Source organism: Microtus pennsylvanicus, chromosome 11 (assembly GCF_037038515.1).
Source record: "Microtus pennsylvanicus isolate mMicPen1 chromosome 11, mMicPen1.hap1, whole genome shotgun sequence".
NCBI lineage: Eukaryota > Metazoa > Chordata > Mammalia > Rodentia > Cricetidae > Microtus > Microtus pennsylvanicus.
Genome location: NC_134589.1, coordinates 15485852 through 15511666, shown reverse-complemented (window position 1 = coordinate 15511666; position 25815 = coordinate 15485852). Strand labels below are relative to the sequence as shown.

Sequence of the window (25815 nt, the reverse complement as noted above, 5' to 3'; positions counted from 1 at the left end):
AGTATTACTCTAGCAGGTGGCTTTGTTTTAACGAGCAGGAAGTTTGAAATTTGGGCATGGGGGTGGGCACCAGACACATCAAGGATCTTCTTCCCATGGGCCAGTTTCACAATCCATAGTGGTTAGAGCTCTAGTTCAGCAATCAGGACTCCACAGAATCTTCCAGACCACGGACGAATGCCGACCGTGAATGCTGATTGATGGTCTGCTGGCTGTACAGTTTTTCTCAGTGCATTTGTGCCTCAGTTTCTTCAAAGCATTCCTCTCCTTACCCGCTGGAGACAGGGTTTCTCTGTGTAGTCCTGGCTGCCCTGGAACTTATTCTGTAGACCAGGTTGGCCTGAACTCAGAGATCTACCTGTCTCTGTCTCTTGGGTACTGGGTTTAGAGGCATGCACCATAAAACCTGGCTTCAAAGTATTTTTTTTTCTAAGACAGCATTTCTCTGTAGCTTTAGAGACTGTCTTGAAACTAGCTCTTATAGACCAGGCTGGCCTTGAACTCACAGAGGTCCGCCTGCCTCTGCCTCCTGAGTGCTGAGAGTAAAGGCATGTGCTACCACTGCCTGGCTCAAAGTAACTTTAAAATGTCCTGCCACACTGCCGGCAAGCCAAGGACTGTTGTGACCAGTATCTGTTGTAGACATAAATTGTGGTAGAAATCTGTACCAGTCAGCATCATATTGTCAACAACAAAACCTCTGAGGTTAACAATTTATTTCTGTATTATTTTATGCGTATAGATCTGTGTAGAGTATGCGTGCCTGGTACCCATGGAGACCAGAAGGCAGCATCAGATCCCCTAGAACCAGAGTTACAGGTTCTACCACGTGGTGAGCCCTGGTCCTCTGGAAGAGCAGGCAAATGCTCTTAACCAGTGAGGTATGTCTTCAGCCCTGGTAATCAAACTTAGGAAAAAAAAATATTCAGCTTTAGAGGTCTAAAGTCCCGGATGGGGGCTACTGGTTTGGTGGTGTATAGCAATGGTGGCATACTGGGGGAGGCAAGGGGACAGAAGGACAGAGGGACACTTTCATATATGCTATACCGTAAAACACACTTGGAGTCCACATTGTAAAGAGCAATTGGGACATGCATGTCACTGTTGGCTTAGCAAAGGCACATTGTTAATGGTCTGGTTATTCTGAGTTGACCCCTTTTCTCCCTTGGGTGTAGAAAGGGTGTACACATTGTTTCAGCAGAATGAGGAAGGGCTGTCAATTTCAGTAACCGCCAACTAACCACCAGCAGAAAGAAGAGCAAAGTGTTGGCCAGGGCAGAGAAGGCCGGAGTCTCATGGTGGGCTGAGAGCTCAAATAAGAGGCTGTGGATCAGTCTGGAATCATGGGTTTGCACAGGTAATTTGTAAACATCGATCAAGGGCCTGTAAACAATAACCACACAAGAAGTTTGTTACAGTTGGTATTGGGATACGTGCTTATCTGTGTCTCTGTAGATTGTTTCCAAGGACACTGTGGTACCTGGACTATTGCAGGGGTCCAGAGAGAATGTTCAGCTCCATGATCACCCTCACTCTACAAGGGACAGGGCAACATATATTCTGGTCCATGTTAACTCACAATGAGAAGAGGGTGTGGCTGTGGGCTACTTACACAACTACCAGCTAATGAAGGGGTTGGCTTTAGAAAGCCAGGTCCTTGGGAGACATGGCTCAGCAGCTAAGATCACTGGCTATTCTTCCAAAGGACCCTGGTTCAATGCAGCACTCACTGGCTTCCAACTGTTAAAGCTAGTCCCAGTGGATGTGATGCCCTCTTCTGGTCTCCATGGCCACTGCATGTGTGTGGTATACAAACATACATGCAGGCAAAACTCCCATGCACATATTATGGTCTTTGGGCTGGACCCTAGCCTCATCTCAGGGGAGTCCCACACACAGAGTGTGGAGTCAGACCAGCACGCAGGCTGGTGATCCTAGTGGTCGTACTGGACAGTCCACCACAGCAGGAATTAGGCTAGACAGTACACGAGCGCCTTCTAGTGGTGGAGAGAGTAAGCTTCCTGCCACCTACTCTTAGAAGGCAAGAGAATTAACATCTCTGGGCAGGGTGGCTGCACCAAATATTTCATGTTTGAAGGTAGATTTGGACGCAAATGGGTCCCTGAGAAACTATGTGTTTTGAAACAGAATTTCACTCTGTAGCCAAGGCTGGCCTGAAATTCACTGAATAGCCTAGGTTGGTCTAGACCTTGTGACAATCCTGCCTCAGCCCCCCAAGGGCTGGGGTTACAGGCGTGGGTCACCAGGCAGTTGGATGAACTATTTTGTTTTTAATTGTACATGTACGTGTTTTGTCTGCATGCAGGCATGTGCATATGAGTCCGGGTGCTCACAGAGGTCAGAAGAGAGCATTAGGTCCTCTGGAGCTGGAGTTATAAGTGATTGTGAGACAGCCCACGAGGATGCTGGGAACCGAACTGAGATCCTCTGCAAGAGCATCGAACACTCTTAACCAGTATGCTATCTCTCCAGCTCCCCGAGGGACTCTTTTTAAGACACCCAGGACTGAAGGGCAGAGGGAAGGACATGCAGGAGGTGCCTAGGAGGATCAAGCTAGATCTGAACTCCTTGTAATCCTTCTGGGTTGTAGACCAGGCTGGCCTTAAACTCACAGAGATCCACCTGCCTCTGCCTCCTGAGTGCTGGGATTAAAGGAGAGTCCGACTACACCCGGTCCCTCTCCCTCTTAACTTCTATTTCATGGGTTAATAAAACCAGTGTGCTCAACTGGGGACCAGAAGGGGGAACGTACTGTTTCTTAGGAAGAGGCCGGGGGTGGCTGTTCAAAAATGGAGAAATCCAACAAGCACTGGGTTTACAGGGTTTGTTTGCTTTTTTTTTTTTTTTAATTAGTGAGTAGAACCTGACGAAATAACTGCAGATAACACAGCCATTAGCATGTGGTTGTGCCTGGCAGTGACCCTCTTCTTGTGGTGGGAGAATCTCCCAACTGTGATCACCGTGGTGGACAGTGCTGGACACTGGCTTTCCCAGCCTCCTTTGCTCTTTCCAGAGAATGCATGCCCGATTCTTAGTCTGGGATGCAGTGGAGACCAGGATGGTGTTTTCTGCAGGTAGGAGCAGAGTTACTATAATGAGATCATAGAGTTGTGGGGGACAGACCTGTGTCTCTCCCATCACACCTGTCAGCTGCCTCTCTACCCACCCTGAGCCAACAGAGAGAATGACTCACTTAGAGCCCAGATCCCTTAAGGGCACACTCCCAATGACCTAATTGTAGCCCCCACGTACTTCCCAAGGCCTCTCAGTAGTGTCACTGTGGGGACTAAACTTCAGTAGGTTTTTTTTTTTAAAATATTTATTTATTATGTATACAATATTCTTTCTGCGTGTATGCCTGAAGACCAGAAGAGGGCACCAGACCTCATTACAGATGGTTGTCAGCCACCATGTGGTTGCTGGGAATTGAACTCAGGACCTTTGGAAGAGCAGGCAATGCTCTTAACCGCTGAGCCATCTCTCCAGCCCCCTTCAGTAGGATTTTATGGACCATGGAAGAAGCTGGTCTCAGTCTCCTAAAGCACAAATAATAAAAACCCAGAGACAGATATTGGGGTTCAAGCTGAAAGATCAGGGAAGCAAAGCAGACAGCCACTAGGGAGCCCTTACCTTTACAAAATCTTCAGACTAAAGAGAAAGCAAGTTCCTGTCTCATCCCGCCTTATATTCCTTCCCAGTGCTAGGGTTAAAGGCGTGCACCACCACCACCACCTGGCCTCTATGGCTAACTAGTGTGGGTGCTGGGGTTAAAGGTGTGCACCACCACTGCCTGGCCTCTATGGCTAACTAGTGTGGGTGCTGGGGTTAAAGGTGTGCACCACCACCACCTGGCCTCTATGGCTAACTAGTGTGGGTGCTGGGGTTAAAGGTGTGCACCACCACTGCCTGGCATGCATGGGTGACTAGTGTGGCTGGCTTTGCACTCTAATTTTCAGGCAAGCTTTATTTATTAAAATGCAAATAAAGTATCACTATAATCTTCTGGAGATATGGCTGGGTCCTTCTGAAGTACTAAATGATCACAAGTCTCAGGACCCTCCTAGGCTCTTAAGGCATGAAGTGGGAGGGGACGGTTGGTTAGCATCCACACAGTACCTGTGGGATCCTGGGGTCAGTACTGTGTGAACAGTCCTGCCTTGGGGAGACTAAACTGACCTTAGGCTGCAGGAGCACATCCCTGGGGCACAGCTGTCTGGTGAGGAGCTGCTAACATGTGCCTGGTCAGACTGTCCCAGTTCCCCAGTGCTTTGTTAGTGGAGTCAATCACAAGCTCTCTCTTCCCAGGTATCTTGGTCCAGAATCCTACTCACCACACACATACCCCAGACTGACTGGGAGTCTAATTCCCAATACGTGGCAGGTCATTTCCAATGGGCCACCCTCCTGAAATTCAGGTAAATGATACTCCAGGAAATCTCCCACAACATTCCGAGACAGTCTTTTCCTCAACAGCCCCCAAGGAGGATGGATGTTCGAGCTCCGGAACCAAGTCGTAGATACCAGGGATCCTTTTTCTCACAGCTTAACTAGCTGCTCAGGCCACTTAGATGCTGCACCCCTGGAAGAAGATGGTGGGCCCGGCTCCCTGCTTCATGCAGGACTCTAGTCTTTAAGAAGCAAAGCAACTCCCAAATCTAAAACTACCTTTATTTGTGGTTGGCTCAGCATAAGTCACCTTCATCAATGAGCAGAATTATAAAACTGTACAGGAGGTACAAAAATAACCGTTCAACTTAGATAACGGCCCTCATAATACAAGCTTTAAAAATACACAATATAGATGTACAATCTGGCAGTTTATAAAATATAAAGCTAAAAAGAATATTTTAGTTTCCATAAAGAGGAGTGAATCACACAATCAGCACACATCAATTAAACAATTAACTGTCTACAGAAGACACATGGCACAAGATTTTTTTAAAAATCATCTAAAAATTAACATTTTACCCAGACCAAATTATTCACCCTTTAAAGACAAGGTTATCAAAAGGTGGCAGGATACAGTGTAACTTTTCTTTTCCAGTTTTAAAATGGTCAGGGGTATTGTCCACACAGATCGTATGTGCTTTAAGCAAGTGCAATTGTAACCGGATATACTTCAGAGTAAAAATTAAATAAATATAAATAGATTCAATAAATAGGTCATCACAAAATGAACTACACAAGGTCTTTGTGTGGGGAAGCCACATAGCTGGCTGGTAATGCTTAGTGAGTGGGGACTCCACCGTCACAGTGTTAGGGACAACTGGGAAGGAATACTATACCCACCAAACACATGGGGAACAGAGAGCTGAGGCGACAGGACTGGCAAACAGTGTGGCTAAGGTTGCTCCAGAGGGAAGCTCAACATAGATGTACCTCTGCGGCTTCCTAATAAGTACAGAAGAGACCTAAGTGCCCAAAGCAACCCAAATTACACGTGGAAAATCACTAGTCCATAACGAAAACCAAGAATAGGGAGAAAGCAGGCACTTTGGCTCAGCTGGAAGTCTGATAGCCTTCAGGAGGAGAAGCCGATGAAAGGCCCCTGGCGGCCAACACCGTGGCTTCTAGATGTGAGTGATGGGCAAGGACAGCACTGTGGGAAAACCAATCACAGAGAAGGGCAAGCGGGGAATTTCAAGAGGCTCTTTCCAGGGCAGCTGCGGCTGCTCTTCCAGCTCTTCCTGCACCTCTGGACTGTGGCAATGAAGACAATGAACCAAGAGCAGACCCAGGGGCAGACGGAGAGTGGGACCTACAGGAAGCCATGCAGGTGGCCAGCACAGGAGAGTCTGCAGCCAGGGGTGGCTCTGTAGGTCACAGCAGCAGCTAATCAATTAGCCTTTCGTTTTGGGAAAAGGAGCTTCGGCAGCTAACTAAATCACATGTACACAAAACCTCCAGAAAGTAAAGGCTCTGAGGAGAGTCTCATGCCTATCTTCAAAGTCGGTGGAAAGCACTTGGCTTTATCTGCTGATCTCAGACCTCCACCTTCTCTGTAGTGCATCATGCGAAGAGCCTACAGCTACTGCTGTATTGAGAGCAGGAGACACCTCTGCCGGGGTTCACCTTCAGTCTCTAGACGGCTTAGTGATTTACCAAGTGACACCTATGTTCCCAAAAGTGCAAGTGCTTTGGTACTAATGACACAGCATACTTTCTGAACTTAAAGTTCAACACAAGACAAAGTTTAAACAAAGGTAACATCCCAGACATAACTCAATTCCATCCTAAAGCTGAAGATGCTGTACCTGGAGACATGCTCCTAGCGCCTCTGAAGATGTGACAATAATACAGAGCTGGCCTGGACTGAAGGCAGGCAGTGTCTCTTGCTGAGCATCCCAGATGCCCACAGTGTTTTCACGACACACCTGGAGAGCTAACAACTGCCTGGTTTCTAGAGGACACACAGAGGTGAGCTGACCACAGCTGATTGATTTTTGAGATGGGACAGTTTTAAGGCACAAGTGGGGCAAACCCCAAATATACACCCTTCCTACCCACTTGAGTTTTCTTTCTGCCCTGACACTGTGTGCTAATGACTCTCACGAGGCTTTAAAAGGCACAAGTCTTTCTGTACTCTCTGTGTCCCAGTGTCTCATATCCTATCTAGCTCTACGGAAAGTTTCTACAAATAAGTACGATGAATAGAGGACTTTTGGAAATTTGATTGGTTAGAAACTGATCCGATAAGTGGCAAGAACATTTGAAAAGCTGACCCAAGGCAGACTGGGAGGTAACACCACGCTGGGCCTTTATAAAAGACTTCAGCACTTCCCAAAGGGAATCTCAGCCAGGAGGAACAAGGTAGGCAGCAGTCTCAGAGGCAAGCCTGTTAGACCACACTGGTTGCACCTCCTGCCATTGGTCTTAGGCTGTCCCCTCTTGGGCCCACTGGCAAAGTGCTATGGTAAGAGATGAGCAGGAAGTCAGCCACGGGGGCTGAAATTCCAAGGTCTAAACAGAGTTACCCATGAGGTTCAAAGATGCAGGAGGTTAAGAAAGAGTTCACTTTGGCCACCATGAAAGTAAGGAAATCAAATTCCACAGCAGCAGAGAAGCTTTGGGTAAGTGGCCCTGTACCAGCACACCAGAAGACCTCTCAGGGGATGCAGCAGCCATGACTACAGTCAGTGCAGTGCATAGAGTTGCCGAGGCTACTCTTAGCACAGAACAGAACAAGCCTCAGCTCACCAGGACTACATGTCAGAGGCCACACTGGCTCAAGGAGTCTACACAGAAGCCAACCCCCTGGACCCTGACTATATACTAACATCAAAGGCTCTTGGGAGGGAGAAGACAGTAAATTCTGACTAGACCTAAAGTTAAAAATTAATTTTAGAGAAAAACGGTACTGATAGAATCACTTTGATATCAATACATTTGCACAGTGTTGCAAGATGTCTTACTCTTCAGCATTAGAGAATGTTATACATTCTTGAGGGAATGGTGATTTTTGGTACTACACAAAACAGAAGATATTATATCTTACATTTCTTCTTCACAAGCATCAAGCTACATTTAACTTACTTATGCAAATGCAGCATTCTGCAATATGACCAAAACACACTCATTAATATCTGCCAGAAATGTAAAAGCTGGCCTAAAAAGCCTATGGTGGCTCTGGCCTTGGCTCTCTATCCCAGGCTTTGGCTTACAATCTGTGTGCTAATCTGCTGGGCTCTGGGGCAGACGGTCCATATCACTCACCTCCTGGTTCTGAGCCTCTCCATGTGCTCAGAGGTTCCCTCTCGTTGCTCCCCTCTGGCCCTGACGACCTGTCTCTGTCCCTGTCTGGTCTTAGCTGCCTTCTTGATGGCCAGGGAATTCTTCATCTCTGGCTCACATGGCCAGGATTCAATCTATCAGGAGCTACTGTTTAGTACACTTGTGCTGGGCCAGCACTGCAATTAGAACTGAATGTCCTCTTCATCTTCCATTCCCAGACACAGCTCAGCTGTCCACACGCACTGCTAACCAGTCTCTAACTCCACGCCCCACACTTACAACTTGGTGCACGAGGCAACACAGGCTACCAGTAACCTGGAGGTGCCTCCTATATCAAGAACACCACCTCTGAACGTTCTCTTCCTTAGCACCCTGAATCTCTCAGACCATTTCCAGCAGAGGGTACAATTGCTGCACCCCAACCAGGCTGCTCCTGGCATGTAGGCAAAACAGGATTCCTCTACTCCCTCACTGAAAGGCCCCAAACTGCCATCCCACAGGAATTCTAGAAAGAAATAAACGTGGAAGAGAGTTCATCCAGTAAAAGGTTGACACTGCTCCTCTTGCAGCCTCTGGGACAGGCCCACCTTTGTAGATAGCCCTGACTACCAGACTTCAGGGCCACGTCGTTTCAGCTTTCTGTAGTCATGAGGGCCCCTCTCCCGTTCCTAGAATCAGCATTATCTTCTTCTGGCTGCAGGGCAGCAGCTCAAGGCACTTGGTTTGAGGAGCTTAGTCTTCCTGCTAATCCCAGAGGCGGCAAGCTATGGACTGCAGAGATCAGACCCACAGTCACTGTGGGAGCCACCACACTAGAGGGGCTGCCCTAGCTCAGAGGGCATCTGGAGTCACTGGAGACTGGGGTTCTGTGGGCTCGTGCAAGTAGTAGGTCTGGAAGAGTCTCTCATGACTGCACAGCTCCATGGCTCGGTAGGTGTGAGAGAGGAGGTAGGGGAAGCGTGATGTGAAATAGCGCACAAAGTCATCAGGGATGGAGCCCAGCGTCTCCTGAACCTCCACAGGGAGCTCTCGGTAGTGGTGTTTCTGTAAATGAGCAGAGAGACACAGCTTTAGCAGCAGGTTGACAGTGCTAAGGGCTTCTCTGTAAGGAAAGATTCATGTACCAACAACACATCTCTGCTGTCTTGTAGGCTTGTAGAGCTCAAAGTGGGTGAGGCTCAGCCTAAGGAGAGCAGCTGTAGCTTCACTATGAGGCTGACCACTTGGAAGGGAACACAGGCCTCCCATGAAGGTCATGGAATTGTAGTGTTTGTCCTAACAGGACTGAAGGCTGCTTCTGCGCCTGGGGTCAGCCCTAAGTGAAGGTTGTTCGGTGGCTCACAGGTCAAGAGCATCCCCAGGACTCCAAGAAGACACAAAGAAATCCTTCCCCCAAATCTCTGAAGACTTGACCTTGTATAGGGAAGTGACCAGAAGGTCCCTGTTAGACAGTGCTTATAAGGTGTCTGTCAAGCAGCGTGAGGGTACAATAAATCAGCAGAGATCATGAAACACCTATGTCCCAAGACACTGGTCCCTAGAACTTAGCCCTGCATCCTAAAGTCTCTGGAAATTCGAGCAGAGACATGGCATTGACTTGTTGTGGTTACTAGAATGAGAACGGTCCCTATAGGCTCATATATTTGAAAGTGTGGCTCCCAATTGGTGGACTTTTTAGGATTAGGAGGTGTGGCTTTGTTGGAGGAGGTGTGTCACTGGGGTCTGAGGTTTCAAAAGCCCATGCCAGGTCCAGTCTTTCTCTACCTCCAACTTGTGGATCAGTATGCAGCTCTCAGCCCCTGCTCCAGCACTCTGCCTGCCTGCCTGCTGCCATGCTCCCTGCCATGACGGTCAGGGATTCACCCTCTCGAGCTGTAAGCAAGGCCCCAGTTAAAGTTTCCTTTTATCAGCTGCCTTGGTCGTGGTGTCTCTTCACAGTGACAGAAAAGTAACTAAGACACTTGTCAAATCCAGCTGAAGCTGCCCAGCCCCTACAAGGTGAAATCCATTATGGAAAAAAAAATACCTAGACATGAACAGAGGAGGAGATATCTGCTGTGGCCACCTCCCCCAAAGCACTCATAAGCCCTTTACCTTATTTCTCATGGCTCGGAGGAGATCTCTGACAGAGCCACCTTTGTAGGTTCTGAATTTTCGCAGATCTAGAAAAAATATTAAGGGATATAGTGTAAATTTTAAAAGAAAATTCCTGTCGTCCTGAAATTGGATTAGAGTGAATCTCAGTCACTGCAAAAGATGCTACCTTAGACCTAAAATAAAGGTGGTGTTCATCTGAAGTTCATCCAGATCAGAAATGGCGCCTTAGAGCATGACACTATCATTAATCTGTCACTCCAAGGGATAAACATAAATGTGTATCCATGTAGACAAGTCCACAAGGACATGCTCAAATAAGTCTCAGACCTGAGAAGTGGGATATGGAACTTCAACAGCTGGACTGCCTTGTCTATATAAAGTTCTCAGAAATGGAACAGAAATAACATGGTCACCTGTCTGCAGGGGGACAGTGATGTTTTCCCGCCAGTCCATCTTCACCACCGCTCTCCCGCCTCTCTCCAACTGCCTTACTATCGGGCCATCCAAGGACTCCTTTTCTATTCGGTCACTCACATCCTGTGAGGGAGAACAGGAACTGGGTCAGAGTCAGGAACACTAGCACTGGGGTTGGTCCACACTAAGTAGAGGTCAGCCACTGGCATGTGGACTGTAAGCAAACTGGCATCCTCTTAGGCTCAGGCCACAGCATCCTCAAAGCGAGGGTGCAGACCCACTGACTTTCCCTGTGAGCAGATACATCTGTCACTCATTGGGACAAACTTGCAGAGATCCCCCCATAACAAAAGAGAGGTGAAAAAAACTCAGAATGTGATGGTTAATTTTAGTTATCAACTTGATCATATTTAGAATCAGCTAAAACATATGCCTGGGGGTGTCTGTGAGGGAAGCTCCAGAAAGGTCTTCTCCCAGCATGGACAGCACCCTAGGACAGGTGGCGAGATATAGAGGTCTGAGGGAAAGCAGTCTGGCCTGCTGGCCTTTGCTTCTTGCTAGAACAACACCTACCCCGTTCTGTTGCTGCTGCCATCCTTCACTGACATCGGCACCCTTTTCTTCAGCTTTCCACTGTGGACTAACACCAGCTCTCTAGGAAATCTTTCAGGTCTTCAGCACAGAATATAACTACTGAGCAGCCACTGACTTCTCCGTCTCTCCAGCACTCAGATGGCCACTGCTGGACTACCCATTCTGTATCGTGTGATTCTCACACATCCCCGTAATGACAGGCACACTGAACTTACTAACACAAATGCCAATCACGTTTGTCTTGGTTGCACTCTATATGTCATTTGTTTTGCTCTTTGTTCTTTCTACCTTTTCAGAATCTGGAAGGAATTAAGAATTTGATGGAAGGCTGGGCAGTGGTAATGTACACCTTTAATCCCAGCACTTGGAGGCAGAGGCAAGTGGATCTTAGTGAATTCGAGGCCAGCCTGACCTACAGAGTAGGTTCCAGGATAGTCATAACTGTTATACAGAGAAACCCTGTCTTGGGAATAAAAAAAAAAAAATTGATGGAGAAACAGACACAGGTACCTGAAAGAACTGGAGCTGCTTTTCCAGGCTCCAGAAGAATGGGTGTTTTAGCACATGCTTTGCAGAAGGTCGCTGCTGGGGATCCATTGCAATCATTTTCTCTATCAATTCACGAGCAATGACATCCTCTGAAGAAGAAGAAGAAAACAAACAACCCATTATTTCCAACCTATAGCTAAATGAAGTATCAGAAACCTTGAAAATCTGCATGTCCCCCACATTTGTATGTATCTGTACATATGTGTATATATGTGTACATGTTTGCATGTGTGTGCATGCTGGAGGTCAGAGGTTTATGTCAAATCTCTTCTTCAGTTGCTCTCCACCTAATGTTTTCTAAGAGTCTCTCACTGAACTTGGGGCTTACCAATTCAGCTAAACTGGCTGCCCAAGAATCCTCCTGTTTCTGCCTCTCCAGTACTGGGGTTATAGATGCATGACATACATGAGGATCCAAATGCAAGTTAAGTCCTCATGTTTTTGTGGTAAGCATTTTACCAACTACCCTTGTATGCCTTTTGATACAAGATTCTGCTACAGGAATGAATTCTAATAAAATAATGAATTCACACCAAACATCAGTTGATAAGAGATTTTTCACTATGTGGTTTGTAAAAAGTAGTGACTAAAAATATCCCAAACCAGAGGTTTACATACTAGATGATGAGCCAGGGCTGAATACAGATGGGTTTAGAATGACATTCAAGGTAAGGCATGATGGGCTTGTAATCCCAGTACTCAGGAAGCTGAGGCAGGAAGATGATGATTTTTAGACCAGTATGAGTTATGTAAGAAGACTGAAGCTAGCCTGGCCTATACAAAGAGACCTGGACTCATTAAACAAACAACGAACGAAAAAGATGAATTTGAAAAATGAGCTGGTTGCAAGTGAATGATTTAACCCCATCCATTCCCTCCAGGAGCCTATCAGCTCAGGCTCACCTGAACTCCCTGTGTATCCTAGGCTGGTCTCAAGTTTAGGGTTGTCCTAACTCAGTGTCCTAAGTGCTAGGACTATAAGTATGTTCCATAACCTCTAGTCTTGAACCCCACATTTTTTACATTTTTTGTGTGTATAGAGGAAGGGCATGTATGTGTGACACACGTATAGAGGTCAGAGGACAACTTGTAAGAAGTTGGTTCTCTCCTTTTACTATGGAGGTGGGTTCCCAGGGTCATCAGGCTTATAGGTGAGGGCCTTTCCCTGCTGAGCCATCTTGCCAACCCATTAGCACCATCTTTAGGTTGTTGTTTTGAGGCAGGGTCTTACTATGTAACCTTGGCTGTCCTGGAACTCACTCTGTAGACCAGGCTGGCCTGAATTTATAGAAATCCTCCTGCCTCTGCCTCCCATGTACTGGGATTAAAGGTGTATGCCACCACTCCTGGACCCATTTTTTTAAAAGTAAGTATACATATCTAGATAATCAGTTATAATAATATATCAACAAAGGCACTGATAGCAGATATCCATCCCTGTATAATGAAAATGTGGGGTTTTTAAGATCTCCTGAGTAAATTGGGAATGTGGAAGTCATGGGAATAGGTAGAAGGGGAGAAGGGAGAGGACAAAATGTATAGTTCAATAAAAACAATAAAAAAGTTAAAAAAATGGATTTTTATGCTAATGTGTTTTTTTCTACACTGAATAAGGGGAAAAAAAGCCTCATAAGTAAAACCAGTATTACTTTTTTGTTTGTTTGTTTGTTTATTTTTTGAGACAGGATTTTTCTGTTTAACAGTCCTGGCTGTCCTAGAACTTACTTTGTAGACAAGGTTGGCCTCAAACTCACAAAGATCTGCCTACCTATGGCTCCTGAGTACTGGGATTAAAGGCATGTGTCACCATCGCCTGGTGCAAAAAATTACTTTGTTTTAATCTTTTCACATAGCAGTGCTGGGGTGCGATGGTCTAATATAATCTAGTAAACTTCCCAGTCAGGAAGAAGCACGTGTTGTGTGTCCAGGTCAGATCAAGAACAGAACCTGTTTATCCTTACAGGACATGGACTGTGTCTTGCAACCGTGGCCCTCACACATCGGAGTCCACTTTACAGAGCACAGACCCTCCCACATGCCAGTAAGGCTCCCTGTCACGAGTTAAGAAAGAGCAGCCTCCAAAGGGCGCCTTTCCCAGGTCAGCGTCTCAGTACTCCAAGGATGATCTTAGCCAGCCTCCAGCAACTCTGTCTGTTTCAGCATTTCCTAAGGCCCAACGGGCAGTACAGCCAGCGGAAGGTGTAACCACCCAGTCCACCTGCTCACCATGCTTGTCTGAGTGGAAGCAGTCAAGGCTACAGGCGCCCAAGAGGATGTTGGCCTGCCGCTGTAAGGACTTGCCGAAAGGATGGTTGCCCTCAGAGATGACATAGTAAAAGACACATCCTGCAGAGAAGATGTCCACTGTGTAGGTCTGAAAGAAAGGCAGAGTGGGAGGCCTCAGACAGCTATCACTTTGCTCACAGCCCTGATTTCATTCCAGCCCCTCCTGAAAGGAATCTGGTAAGCAGATGATGAACATGAACTGCTCAGAACAGCATGGGACACTGTAGTGCTGCCTCAGGGTCCTGACTGATGTCAAGGTCATGGGCTTGGGGCTAATAGCCTGGGACGCTGGCTCTGCCAGGTGCCCGGAGTTAGCATCACCAATCAGAGCACAATCCAACATCACGTTCCTCCTCGACCTGTGATCTATTCACCTGAAACATTTCTCTTGAATCTAATCAAGCCTCTAGACTTAACTTCTAGCTTACAGGAAATATAAAGAACAGAGAGAGTTGTGAAACACAGTCATGATGAAACAAGCAAAGTAGCCTAGAATGGGGCATTCAAGAACTTCTTAAGAATAAGCATCAATGGGCTGGAGAGATGGCTCAGAGGTTAAGAGCACTGGCTACTCTTCCAGAGGACCTTGGTTCAATTCCCAGCACCCACATGGCAGCTCACAACTGTCTGTAGTTCCAGACACCTTCACACCTTCACACCAATGCACATAAGTTAAGAAAATTCTAAAAAATGTTTTGTTTGTTTGTTTGTTTGTTTTTAAAAAGAATAAGCATCAAAGAACAAAACAGGTAGGGAGGCTGCTGGGAATTTATAGATACAGTCAAATTCAACAGAGTCCTAGAATACAAAACGAGCTGTGAAGGACTTGAGTGCTAGCTGGGGGAGTGAGCGTGGACTGTGTGTAAGGAGACAGGATGGGAAGAATGATGACTGTACAGCTGTAACAAGACGGTGGGAGAAGGCACTGCTCTTAGAAACAAGTGCTGCAACATTTAGGGGCGAAGGCTCCCTGTATCTAAATGGCCCAGCCACAGGTAAATACAGGGAGAGAGAGCAAATCCACATTGTGTAGTAACAAGGACTCTGGCTGAAAGCACATAGGTCCTAACATTCCTTCAATTTTCTGCAGGACTACAAATTCTTAAAACAAAACTAACTTAAATGAAGACTGTAGGTCTGCTCATCTGAGGCAAGTTCCAGGTTCCCAACTGAAAAGGGGTTAGAAAGTGATTGAAGATCTGGGTAAGAGACAGCTGCTCACATCTGTCTTCTCATGCCTCTATCAGGACCTGGGACAGTCCTTTGTTAGAGGGATGTCATTCTGTAGCCATGTGTGCCTGGGCCGTCACAGCTTGAGAACTAACAGGACAACACTGTGATTTTCTTAAAAATATTCCCATTTACTTACAGGGTTCTCCTTGCAGTCTTCACTCAACATCTCTGGGGCAATCCAGCCTTCAGTGCCAGGTACCCCTGAACGGCGGCTGAAACTGTGCCTGCCCACTGCCAGCTTCTTGCAGAGGCCAAAGTCAGAGATCATGGCCTTGATCCTGCCATGTGCATTGGGCATGGAGAGGAGAATGTTGTGGGGTTTCAGGTCTCTGTGAACTAGAAGAGAACTTCAGATTCATACAGAGCTTACCACGAGTAACCCCAGCTTCCTACAGGGGGTTGTGGGTCCTTGTCAGACTTCTAAGTATCTGCTGCAATCTTCAAAACATTCGGTTTTCAGTTACCTAAGGTTCTCCCTCAAACTCCTATACAACCTGTCAAGAGACTTACATGCTCCTTTCTCCTATGAAGGCCAGATAGCTGCCCCCACCTGGGACAGCAAAGAGAATTCTCTTACCTATGTTGAGAGAGTGCAGGTGTGCCAGGCCTGAGGCGGTCTGCTGAAGCAAGGTGATGGGCTCTAGGCCAAGGTGGGCAAAGTCCTTCTGCTCCACATACTGCAAGAGGCACAATGGCAAGGTCACAGCACAGCACCTTCAGGACTTCTATGTCTATATCATTTCTTTTGATTTCATTTTACTGACAACATTCTCAATTCAACTCATATTGTTCAACAGACCCCCTAAAGTCATAGGCTGACTTAAACTCATAAACAAAGCTCCAGTTTATTAATTTACAATGAAGATAATAAGGCAGGTTCATTTCCTGGCATTGGCAAGCCTACAGGAGAACCCAAATGATACTGGAATGTTCTGGGTGAGTCTGAATATGGAGCAAAAGGATTTTGTGGGATGCTCTGACAGCTTGAAGTTATCAACCAGCAACCTCTAAGCCTGTACCAGCAAATGACCAGAGATGGGAAGAACCTACTAGGTTCCCTAGAAGAGAGGGAGCAAGAGACTTGCCAGCTGCAACCAAACTGGCCAGGAATGCTGAGTGGGCTACTTCACAAAGACTGTGGTGATAAAAATTTCTCTGTATTTGTGTTGGTGGTTAGTGGACATAGATATACACCAACTATGCATTTAAAATGAGCAGAAGTTGCTGTACAGTAACTTCAATAAAGTTAATAAAGCAAAGTTTAAAAATAGTAAGTAGATACTTCCTGAACACATCCCAGTTGGTGGGAGAGAGGCTGCAGTGGCTGTGGCAAAGCTGTCACTGACCCCAGGCACCAGAAGGCCACCCAGACCCACCTCTTGCAGGGTGGCTGCACACAATTCAATGGCAATGTACTGGAACTGCCGGTCCTTCTCTGTGCAAAAGTAGCGGATCACATTCGGATGCTCATCTGATTCTCGAAGCAGCTGGACCTCACGGTCTGCAAAACTAAAACACTCAGGGAGGATCCTCTTCACAGCCACATCGCGGTTGTCAAACATGCCTCTGTAGGACAAGAAGTAACTGAGTTTGGTTAGTGCACGTTGGGCTGTAGACATGAGATCAGCCCTGTAAGTCACCAATGCTTCTTCTTCTAGTATCAGGCACCCCACCGTCAAAACCCAGAGGCCCTGGCAACCACTAGCAACCTACAGTGACTATGTACATCTCTTTCACCATCCTGAATAGCTTTAAGTCAACTTGACACAAACTAGAGTCATTAGGATGAGGGATTCTCAACTGAGAAAATGATTCCATAAGATCTGCCTATAAGCAATTCTGAAGTACATTTTCGGAGCTGGTGACTGATGTGGGAAGGCCAAGCCCACTGTCAATGGTATCACCCCTGGGCAGGTGGTCCTGGGGTATATAAGAGGCAGGCTAAGCAAGCCGTGAGGAGCAAGCCAGTAAGCAGTACTCCTCATGGCTTCTACTTCAAATCCTGCCTTGAGTTCCTATCCTGACTTTCTTCAATGAACTGTGATATGGAAGTGGAAGTAAAACAAACCCCTTCCTCCCGAGGTGCTTTTGGTCATGGTGTTTACCACAGCAACAGAAACTCTAAGACTATGTAGGAGCTCACTGAAGACAAGGCTCACTTGCCTTGGTCACCACTTTGACCCTGATATGTCCCAGGAGCCTAGCACTTAAAACTTCAATCCTACAAGCACTCACAAAGTTGGGGGACTAGATGACACCACTTACTTGTATACAATTGTGCCCTCAGCTCCATGGCCCAGGACATCCTTGGGGCAGAATGAAATTTTCCCAACAACCACCATTCTAGTTTCCTCATCTGGAACAAAACAGGGAAAAGAAGCAGTCATTTTAAACAGACATCAACTAAAGAATTTTGAAGCTTCCTGATTTCTGAGTAAGACTTGGGATTTAAGAGGGCCTAAATATCCAGATTCCTGGTGGGCAAGAGCTAGTTAGACCCACTGTTCAATTATGCCCAGGGTCACTGCCTCCTCCCCAGCATTTTGCCCCCTATTCCTATATTCTGTTTCTGCCCTTATATTAACTCAGGAGTCTTAAGCTTTCCCAAAGAAAAGGATTCTCTGTAGAGTCTCATATTTAGTTAATGGTGAGCAAAAATGATGAAAGGTCTACCTCAAAGATCCATATCTAAAATGTCTCAGTATGGTGAAACAGGTAAAAGAAAGAGACTGCTTAGAACTAGGGGCTCTGAGGCCCCTTCACAATCTCTGTGGCAATCCTCCCAGAATATGGGCCCTAACCATTGGCTAAGCCCATTCCCCAAGAAGAAAGTAGGTCACTGCTTCACTTCTGAACTTGGCCAGTGGCTGGTCTCAGGAATTCACTTAAGCCAGATGGGAAACTTCCCTCTGGTTAACAGCCCTCTAGAGGAAAGATGGAGGAAGAAGGCCCTCAAACAGAAGATACCATGAATGGGACAGAAGCCCCCTATCACAGAGATCCATAGGTGGGAGGACGCCAGGGAAGAACATGGAGAACCCTCAGGAATGGCCTGGTGTTCTATGTTCCAAGTGATGTTCAAAGATACTATGGGAACTGTCTTTACCCTCTTCATCCTGCTCCAGGGAGGGGTTGGTGCTGGAGTGGAGTGAGTGGTTGGAGGCTCTGGGGGATGGGCTGGAGCTGTTGGTGCCTGAGCTCTCTGAGAAGAGGCCAGATGAGTCCAGGAACTCGGGGTCCTGAATAAGGTCTCCATGTGGGTGGAAGGGCAGCTGCTGCTGCTGAAGGAGCTGGATTTTTTCCAGCTCCTTCTGGATCTGCTGGTGCTGGAGTCGGCGCTGCTGATGCATGCTCTGTGAAGAGAAAAACACAGCCAGGCTAGTGTAGCTGGGAAACAAGTCACGGGGAGAGGTATTCCCTGTTGCCAAGGAGGCAGGCAGACTTTACTTGAACCCTAAGGCACAAGGCCAGATGATGTGGGATTCCCCCCTCTATGCTGTGAATATGTTTTATTACCAATAAAAAATAAGCTGCTTTGGCCTATGGCAGGGCAGAATATAGCAAGGCAGGAAGTCCAAGCAGAGATAGAGGAGAAAAGACGGTGGAATCAGGCAGGCGCTATGTAACTGCCAAAGGAGAAACATGCCAGAACCTTACTGGTAAGTCGCAGTTTCATGGCAATACATAGATTAATAAAAATGGGTTAATTTAAGATGTAAGAGCTAGCTACCAATATGTCTGAACCACTGGCCAAACAGTATTGTAATTAATATAGTTTTTGTGTGATTATTTGGGTTTGGGTGGCCGGAAAATAAAATAACAGTCTCCGCTTACAGTCAGAGAGAAGCCATAGTAAGACAGAATTGCTTCAGTAATTTTACTCTTCTGTAGTGCCCACAGTCTACCTCTGGAGGGTGATGGTGAGATTAAGTGGCCACTAGGAGGAGCACCTGAAGGGATCCTGTGCTAGAAAGAGGACTAGTGGAGAAATTTCTACTTAATCTTAGAATTAGTGACTTTTAAGAAAACCTGGAAGTAGAAGTGAAGCCAAATGGGAAGAATGGCTACAGGTGCACGGAGTATGGTGGGCAGGGGGCAAGTCCTGGTCCACAATCCTGTGCCTAAATAGAGGTTAGAGCAGGATGGCCTCAAGTCTAGAAGGCAGGCTGGAAGTTGGGTCCAGAATGAGGTAGTGTGGGGCTCAATGATGGTGCCTGGCTAAGGTCCTACTCCAAGGACTTGGTTTCGTCATGCTGCCACACAGAACCCTCTTCTCCAATACTCTGGAAGCTTTGCTTCATCATGAGAAGCATCAGTGGCCGGCAATTATTTTTGCTTGTGTATGGGAAGTGGACTAGAGGGGAATTTTGTAGCTCTTTTTGAACCCAGGGTCCAAGTTCTGGGTGTGCTGCCTCCTAGCTTAGTACCCCAGGAAGGCACATAGGCTCCCTGAGCTTAGTTTCTTCTGTGGACAGAGAATAAATAATAATGACCTCATAGAACTGTATGAGGGTTTTTTTTTTTTTAAAAAAAAAATAGGTAACTGTACTTTGCCACAGGAAACAAACCTCACAAAGTCTCTGTCTTCCCTACTCGATAGAGATGTGAGCGGCCTGTGCACTGGTGTTTTCAGGAGACAGTACTGTAGGCTTGAACAACTTGTTGCAGGGACTATGGTCTTAACTACTCAAACACACCCTCATTTTTGCTGACTTATCTGCAGCTAGGGAGGAAAGGACTCAACACACCACCCTTTACACTTTAGCTGATCTCATGGTGTAATCTGCTATCCTTCCTTTTAAAAAACAAGATACAATTAACTGTTTAAAATGATCTTAGGCAGGATTATACATTAGCTTTTATAGACCTTTCTTGAAAAACACTAAGATTTAGTTATAAAACTGTCCTTTTATGAGAAGCTAGTATGGCTAATGTTTTTGAAGATAAGCAAATATTTCTTTTTTTCCCCTTTTCCTTTTTTTTTTTTAAAGCAGGGTTTCACTATATAGCCTTGGTTGGTTTTGAACTTGCTATGTAGTTCCTCAAACTTCCAAGTGCTATAATTAAAGGAGTGCAACATGATTCTTAGCTCAAATATTGACTTTTAGTTATGACTGCTTTTGTGTGGCCCCACTGACACCTAGTGACTAACAGAGAGGTACCAGAACACAGAGGCATCGAGAAGGGTCAAGCCTTACCAGGGGGTAAGTGATGATGAAGGCCACCCATCCAATCAGCAGAAAGGTGCTCAGGATAATAGTAGCCATGTCCTTGAGCATGGAGTCCACAGAGGCCTCAGGCTTGGCGGGTGCATGGGCCAGCTTCTCTTCCACATCCTGAGACACGGTAGTTGGTGTATTTTCTGAAGTCTGGTCAACCAGGTTGATAACCTTGCATGGAAGAGATTTGCTAAATGTCTAGCTTTATAGATGAAGTCAGCACTCAAGAGAAACCATGTCTACTTAAAATGTAGGACTATACTCAATGTTCTTTTCTGGTTCATCAAAAGTCTGATGGCCCAGATAACTGTTGCTTCTTTCTAAGCAGTTGCTCTGAGAAACCATACAATTCTGCAGTGATGCTGTCATTGTTCACACAGAGATTTCATAAAAATATATTTGAAAATACATTTAGACCTTGACATTCTTTTAAAATTTTCAATGACAAATATCTTATTCCTTTGATAGTAGATTTGCTATTTAAGGAAAACTGTAAAATCACTTAAATCAACTATAAAAAAAATCCTAGTGAAAAGCTGGTCATCAATTTGATACTTTTTCACATTGAAAAATGAAGCTAACTGGGGCATCCAGAAAATCTTGGGTTTAATCCCAACACTACAAACAAACAAACCACAAAAATAAAGCAAGACTATACAAGTATGAAGATCTAAGTTCAAATCCCAAGAACACACACCAGAAGTCAAATACAGTGGTATGTGCACCTGTAACCCCATCAGTGGGTGAGGTGGAGACAGGAAGATCACCAGGGCCTGTTGGTCACTGTTTAGCTCCAGATTTAGTAAGAGACTGCCTCAAGGGAACACGGTGCTGAGTGACAGAGCAGGGCACCCGATGTCTTCTGGTCTCCTTATACATAACGTACAACCCTATACTGAAGCGCGCGCGCATGCGCGCGCGCACACACACACACACACACACACACACACACACACACACACACACACGGCATGCAGCTAGTATAGCTAAAAAAGCAATAAAGCCACTTCCTTAGGTTGCTTTTAAATTTTAAGGAACTCCCAAAAAACTAAAATAATTTATTCAAGAATTTATTATTTTTCCAAAGTTAGGGAAAAGAATCAGATGCCTTTATTAAAGAAATGCTAGCTGGGCAGTGGTGGCACATGCCTTTGATCCCAACACTTGGAAGGCAGGAGGATCTCTGTGAGTTCAAGGCCAACCTGGTCTTCAGAGCTAGTTTCAGGATAGCCAGGGCTACACAAAGAAACTCTGTCTCAAAACAACAACAACAAAAATAAATAAATAAATGGCAAAAAAGAGAGAAATGCTTGTTTAGAAGTTCTAACTCAAATCAGATAAGCATGTAGCTTGTAGCTTCCCTCCAAGTTCCTCAGAACCTTAGAGATTTCCTGGAACAGTTAAGAAAAACCATTGATTTGTATTCAAAAAGCTAACACACAGCTTCCTAGCCTTGCACACTGGTTCTCCACACGCTTATGTCACTACACTCTTTCCTGCAAGACATCAGCCTTTGATGCCCGTCTCTTCCCTTCCAGTTGCTCCCTGAGTCCATTCAGATACATACCTCTTTTGTTCATGCCTCCCTTATGGTGTGTCCCACAGTGCATGGGGAGTATGGCTTGTTTAGTATGTAGCAAGTGACTGAGAAATGTGTGCTGAGCATGACAGAGGACATTTATTTTGATAGTAACTGCTCAAGAGTGTTTAAAAAGACAGTTGTGGGGCTGGAGAGATGGTCAATGGTTAAATTCATGTACTGCTGCTGCAGAGGATCTGGGTTTGGTTCCCAGCACCCACATCAGGCAGCTCACAACCACCTGTAACTCCAGGAGTACTATATAATGAGACCTTGTCTTGAAAAACACAAACAAATAAATAATAAATTAAGTCTCTCAAGTGATTTGTTAAGACTACAGACAGCCCATGTCAATAGCTCTTGTTCTTCAAAGCCTCCCCTAATCTGGGTCATTTCTCTATCACCCCTCTCCACTTAGTGGAGCTGCAAGAGGTCCAGGAATGAATAGTTAGCTCACCAAAGCCTTCACAAACTTCCAAATCCCCTTTGCTGGCCATACAAGCCAGAAAAAAAGTCTTCCCAACCCTCTAATATCTGAGCAGGAACAGCCAATAGAGAGTACCAGCAGAGGGATGGAGGAGAATTAACAGAGTTGAGTCCTTAGGGACTTTCAACTGAAGCTCCCAGCTTCTGCTCAGAGGCCTTTTCCACCCTGCCCTCTCAGGCTGCAGGACAAGGTATGCTGTGAGAACATCTGTGTGGATAGTTCTACTATAGCTCCTTCATGCTGGGATTTTTCCAACTGGGATGGACCAGCTGAGGCCCTAAGCTAGGCCCCTTCCACCTGAGAGGAAAGCTAAAGCCATCAGTCCCCTTCCTCACTCACTTCCTCAAAGCTCCTTTTTTCCGAATCAGCAGGAATCACATTTTCCCGATGTTTGGGCAGGTTGTTGGGGAATCTCTCCAGCATCTTGGTAGATGCAGACAGAGGAGTTTCATGGTGTCCTACAAGAGGAAAGAAATCTTTAATGAGAATAGTTCCCAGGCAGTGGTAGTTCTCAACACAAGATTTCTGTAGTTGTCTCTATGTGCTGAGGGGGCATTTCCTACAATGCAATCTCATATCTACACAGTGATGGAGAATTAGCACAGAAACAGAAATTGTACAGGGTGTGGTAGCACACACCTTTAATCCTAGCACTTGGGAGGCAGAGGTGGTGGATCTCTGTGCGTTTAAGATCAGCTTGGATCACACAGTGAATTCCAGGCTAGCCCGAACTTCACAATGAAATCCAAACAAACAAAAACCAAAACCACCCCCCCCCAATAGAAATTTTATGACTGGAAGGTCAGTTTGGTCAGTAAAGTTGCTTACGAAAGCATGAGGACCCAAGTTTGATCTCCAGAACTCATGTAAGTAAAGTTGGTGACATGCTTGTAATTCAGTGGAAATGGAGACAGGTTGATTAGCCTAGCCTAGTCAGTGAATTTCAGGCCATTGGGAGACTCTGTCTCAAAGTTTTATCAGTTGATGGCAGAATATGGAAAACAGTCTTCAGCTTTTTTGTTTGTCTGTTTTGTATTTTCGAGACTAGGTTTCTCTGTAGCCCTGGCTGTCCAGGAACTCACTCTGTAGACCAGGCTGGTCTCAAACAGAGATCGGCCTGCCTCTGCCTCCCAAGTGTTGGGATTAAAGATATGCATCACTACATCTTCCTCAGTTGCTTCTATACCTTGCTATTATTTATTTATTTTTTTAAGACAGGGTATCTCACTGAAATGGAGCTTTATGTTTCAACTAGATTGGCCGGCCAGTGAATCCCAGAATTCACCTGTCTCTATATTTTATGTGTGTTTTTATATATACCTGGACTTTTATATGAGTTCCTATCCTCATATTCACATAGTAAGCACTTTACCCACTGACTCATTTCCTCAGCCCCCACTCTGTGATCTCTCCAACACAGTCTGAAACCTATTAGAGACTGTCTGCCATGTGTACAAGGTAAAACTTGACAGGAACTAGACAGAGCTTGCATTTCTTGATATGGGAAGTCCCTCTTTAATCTCTTATCTGGCCTCAATCTTTTCAGGTCTCTCTAGCTACAGTATGACATGTTTTTTTTAAGGGAAACCTACTTTGGCTCTAAACCACCACAAAGTTTCTCTTGAATATTGTCACATGCTGAGGCACACTCTGCTCTACAGAAGGTCTCCCCACATGTGACTGACTGCCTGTGTCACAACTCTGAGTCAGAGTTAGTGGTGGACACAGGAATCTGAATGTGCGTAATCACAGGTCACCAAGGTCAACCAACAAGAGATCACTGACCAAGAGAAATGAGGTTGTCCTTCCATAGGCCATCCTGTATTTCAATAACCTATCTACGCATCCCCTGTTGGTAGGCCCAATCCTACTGTTCAGAGCCCTGTGTATCTACAAAGCCCCCTACCAATAGACAGCTAGAAAAGTCACTGAAACCCTTATAACAGGCTCCTTCTGAAGAAGGGTGGTTAGTAATAACCTGGTGTGCACTCAGAACCAACCATTTTGCAAACTTATCACAAGGTTCTTAAACATTTTTATATAAATAGTACCCAGTCTTTGTGAACTATCTGTCTTTGAGCAAACAGGTTCAGACTCTGAAGCAAAAGGCACAAGACCAGCTTCTGTCTAGAACTCCTGCATTGGTCTCCAATGGCAGTTCATGCCTATTTCACAAAGCACTAGGTGATGCTGAAAACCAGGTCATAGTCACTGCTGCGGTGGGAAACAAAGCAACAACAGACCACACCTTTCGGTTTAATGAGGTCCATTTTATCTTCAAGATGAATGTGCAGGTGGGCTATCTTAGAACCAAAGGCCATATCTTGACATTAACAGGTACAACTTGCAGCCCTGATCTATGAGAAGATTGATACATATCCCTGTTGTCTTATTTTAAGCTGATCAGCTATAGAGTCTCTCAAAGGGGCCCTCAGAATTGTGAGAGCTTTACTTAGCAAACTCTTGGAATTTTATCAGGCTTCCCAGTCAGCCTATTCTGATAATGTAAAGGGTTTCAAAGGGATCTCACTTTGTAACTCTGCCATGGAGAATTCTCTTGCAGTGTTTAGTGCTTTCATACACATTTCCTTTGTGTCACTTCTTAACCACTGCCAGGTGGTTTATGGACCCTTAATTGGTACATAAAAATCAGTAGCCTTGTAATTTTAATGACCTCAGCTCAATTAGCTTCCCCCTTCCTTCAACATGGGTCCATTCATGCATGCTTTCCCAAACTACTTTTGTAAAGAAAGAAAAGAATTCTTTTGCCATTTTCTTTTCCCTATTTGGTTACTAAAATAAATAAATTAACTAATTAATAATAATAACAATATAAAATCAGCTATAAAGAATCAAAAGGAAAAAGAACAGGTCTTCCAAAAGACCTGCAAGCACAACCAGCTTTTTCTCTGCAGCTCCTGACTCCTCATATTCTGGCCCTGACATCTTCAGTCTTCCAACTTATCCTGTCCAGCCTCTTACCCACAATCATTCATATTCCATATGATCAATCTTGGCCTTCTTACTTATAAAGTGGAAATAATAAGAGCAAATACCTCACATGGTCACTGTGAGGAACAGGCAGCAGACATTCTGAGCCTGAAAATTACACCAAGTATTTGAATCTCGGAACATTAGAGAAACTGCTTTTGGGACATAACAAGGTAACCTGGAACTCTGATTCCTTGGAAGTAAAAATATTCCCAGATCTAAGCCATCTTGAAATGGACAGGGTGTACATAGCATTTAGAATGAAGGGTAGAATGAAGGGTAGCAGTAAGCCAGCAGGGTTGACTTTTGCCCACCAGGAGGCAGCATGTTACTCAGCTAAGAGCAACTCTTACCTATAAGAAGCCAGTAATTCCTCAAGTAGTTTAGCTTGTTCTTCCCTTTGATTCCAGGGTCAAACTTGAGGTCTGTGCTGGGGGTGATCACACACTCTCCTTTGTCTCCAATGGTGACACCATCTGTCTGGGGACCTTCCAGCAAAGGAAGAGTGCTGCCTCGAGGCTGAGGAGATGGGATACGATGAGTTGGAAGGCTTGCAGGAGAGTTTCATTAGGTGCTGCAGCACATCCCCTCAGCCACTGTTCCCCTAAAGGGAC

The 25815-nt window shown here is 45.6% G+C and overlaps 1 protein-coding gene across 1 annotated transcript in view; it reads right to left on the bottom strand.

Annotated features, from left to right (window-relative positions):
• Positions 1–4670: 4670 nt before the first annotated feature.
• Positions 4671–25815, bottom strand: part of Ern1 (endoplasmic reticulum to nucleus signaling 1) — a 91067-nt gene continuing 69922 nt past the window's right edge. Inside the window, exons 10-22 of the mRNA XM_075990343.1 lie at positions 25555–25720; positions 22550–22668; positions 20124–20315; positions 18032–18278; positions 17191–17281; positions 16302–16491; positions 15503–15602; positions 15062–15261; positions 13633–13780; positions 11368–11495; positions 10263–10386; positions 9847–9914; positions 4671–8796 (exon numbers count right to left, since the gene is read on the bottom strand). Coding sequence (XP_075846458.1) covers positions 8584–8796; positions 9847–9914; positions 10263–10386; positions 11368–11495; positions 13633–13780; positions 15062–15261; positions 15503–15602; positions 16302–16491; positions 17191–17281; positions 18032–18278; positions 20124–20315; positions 22550–22668; positions 25555–25720 — 1986 coding nt within the window. The 3' untranslated portion in view covers positions 4671–8583. The remainder of the gene's footprint in view (positions 8797–9846; positions 9915–10262; positions 10387–11367; positions 11496–13632; positions 13781–15061; positions 15262–15502; positions 15603–16301; positions 16492–17190; positions 17282–18031; positions 18279–20123; positions 20316–22549; positions 22669–25554; positions 25721–25815) is intronic.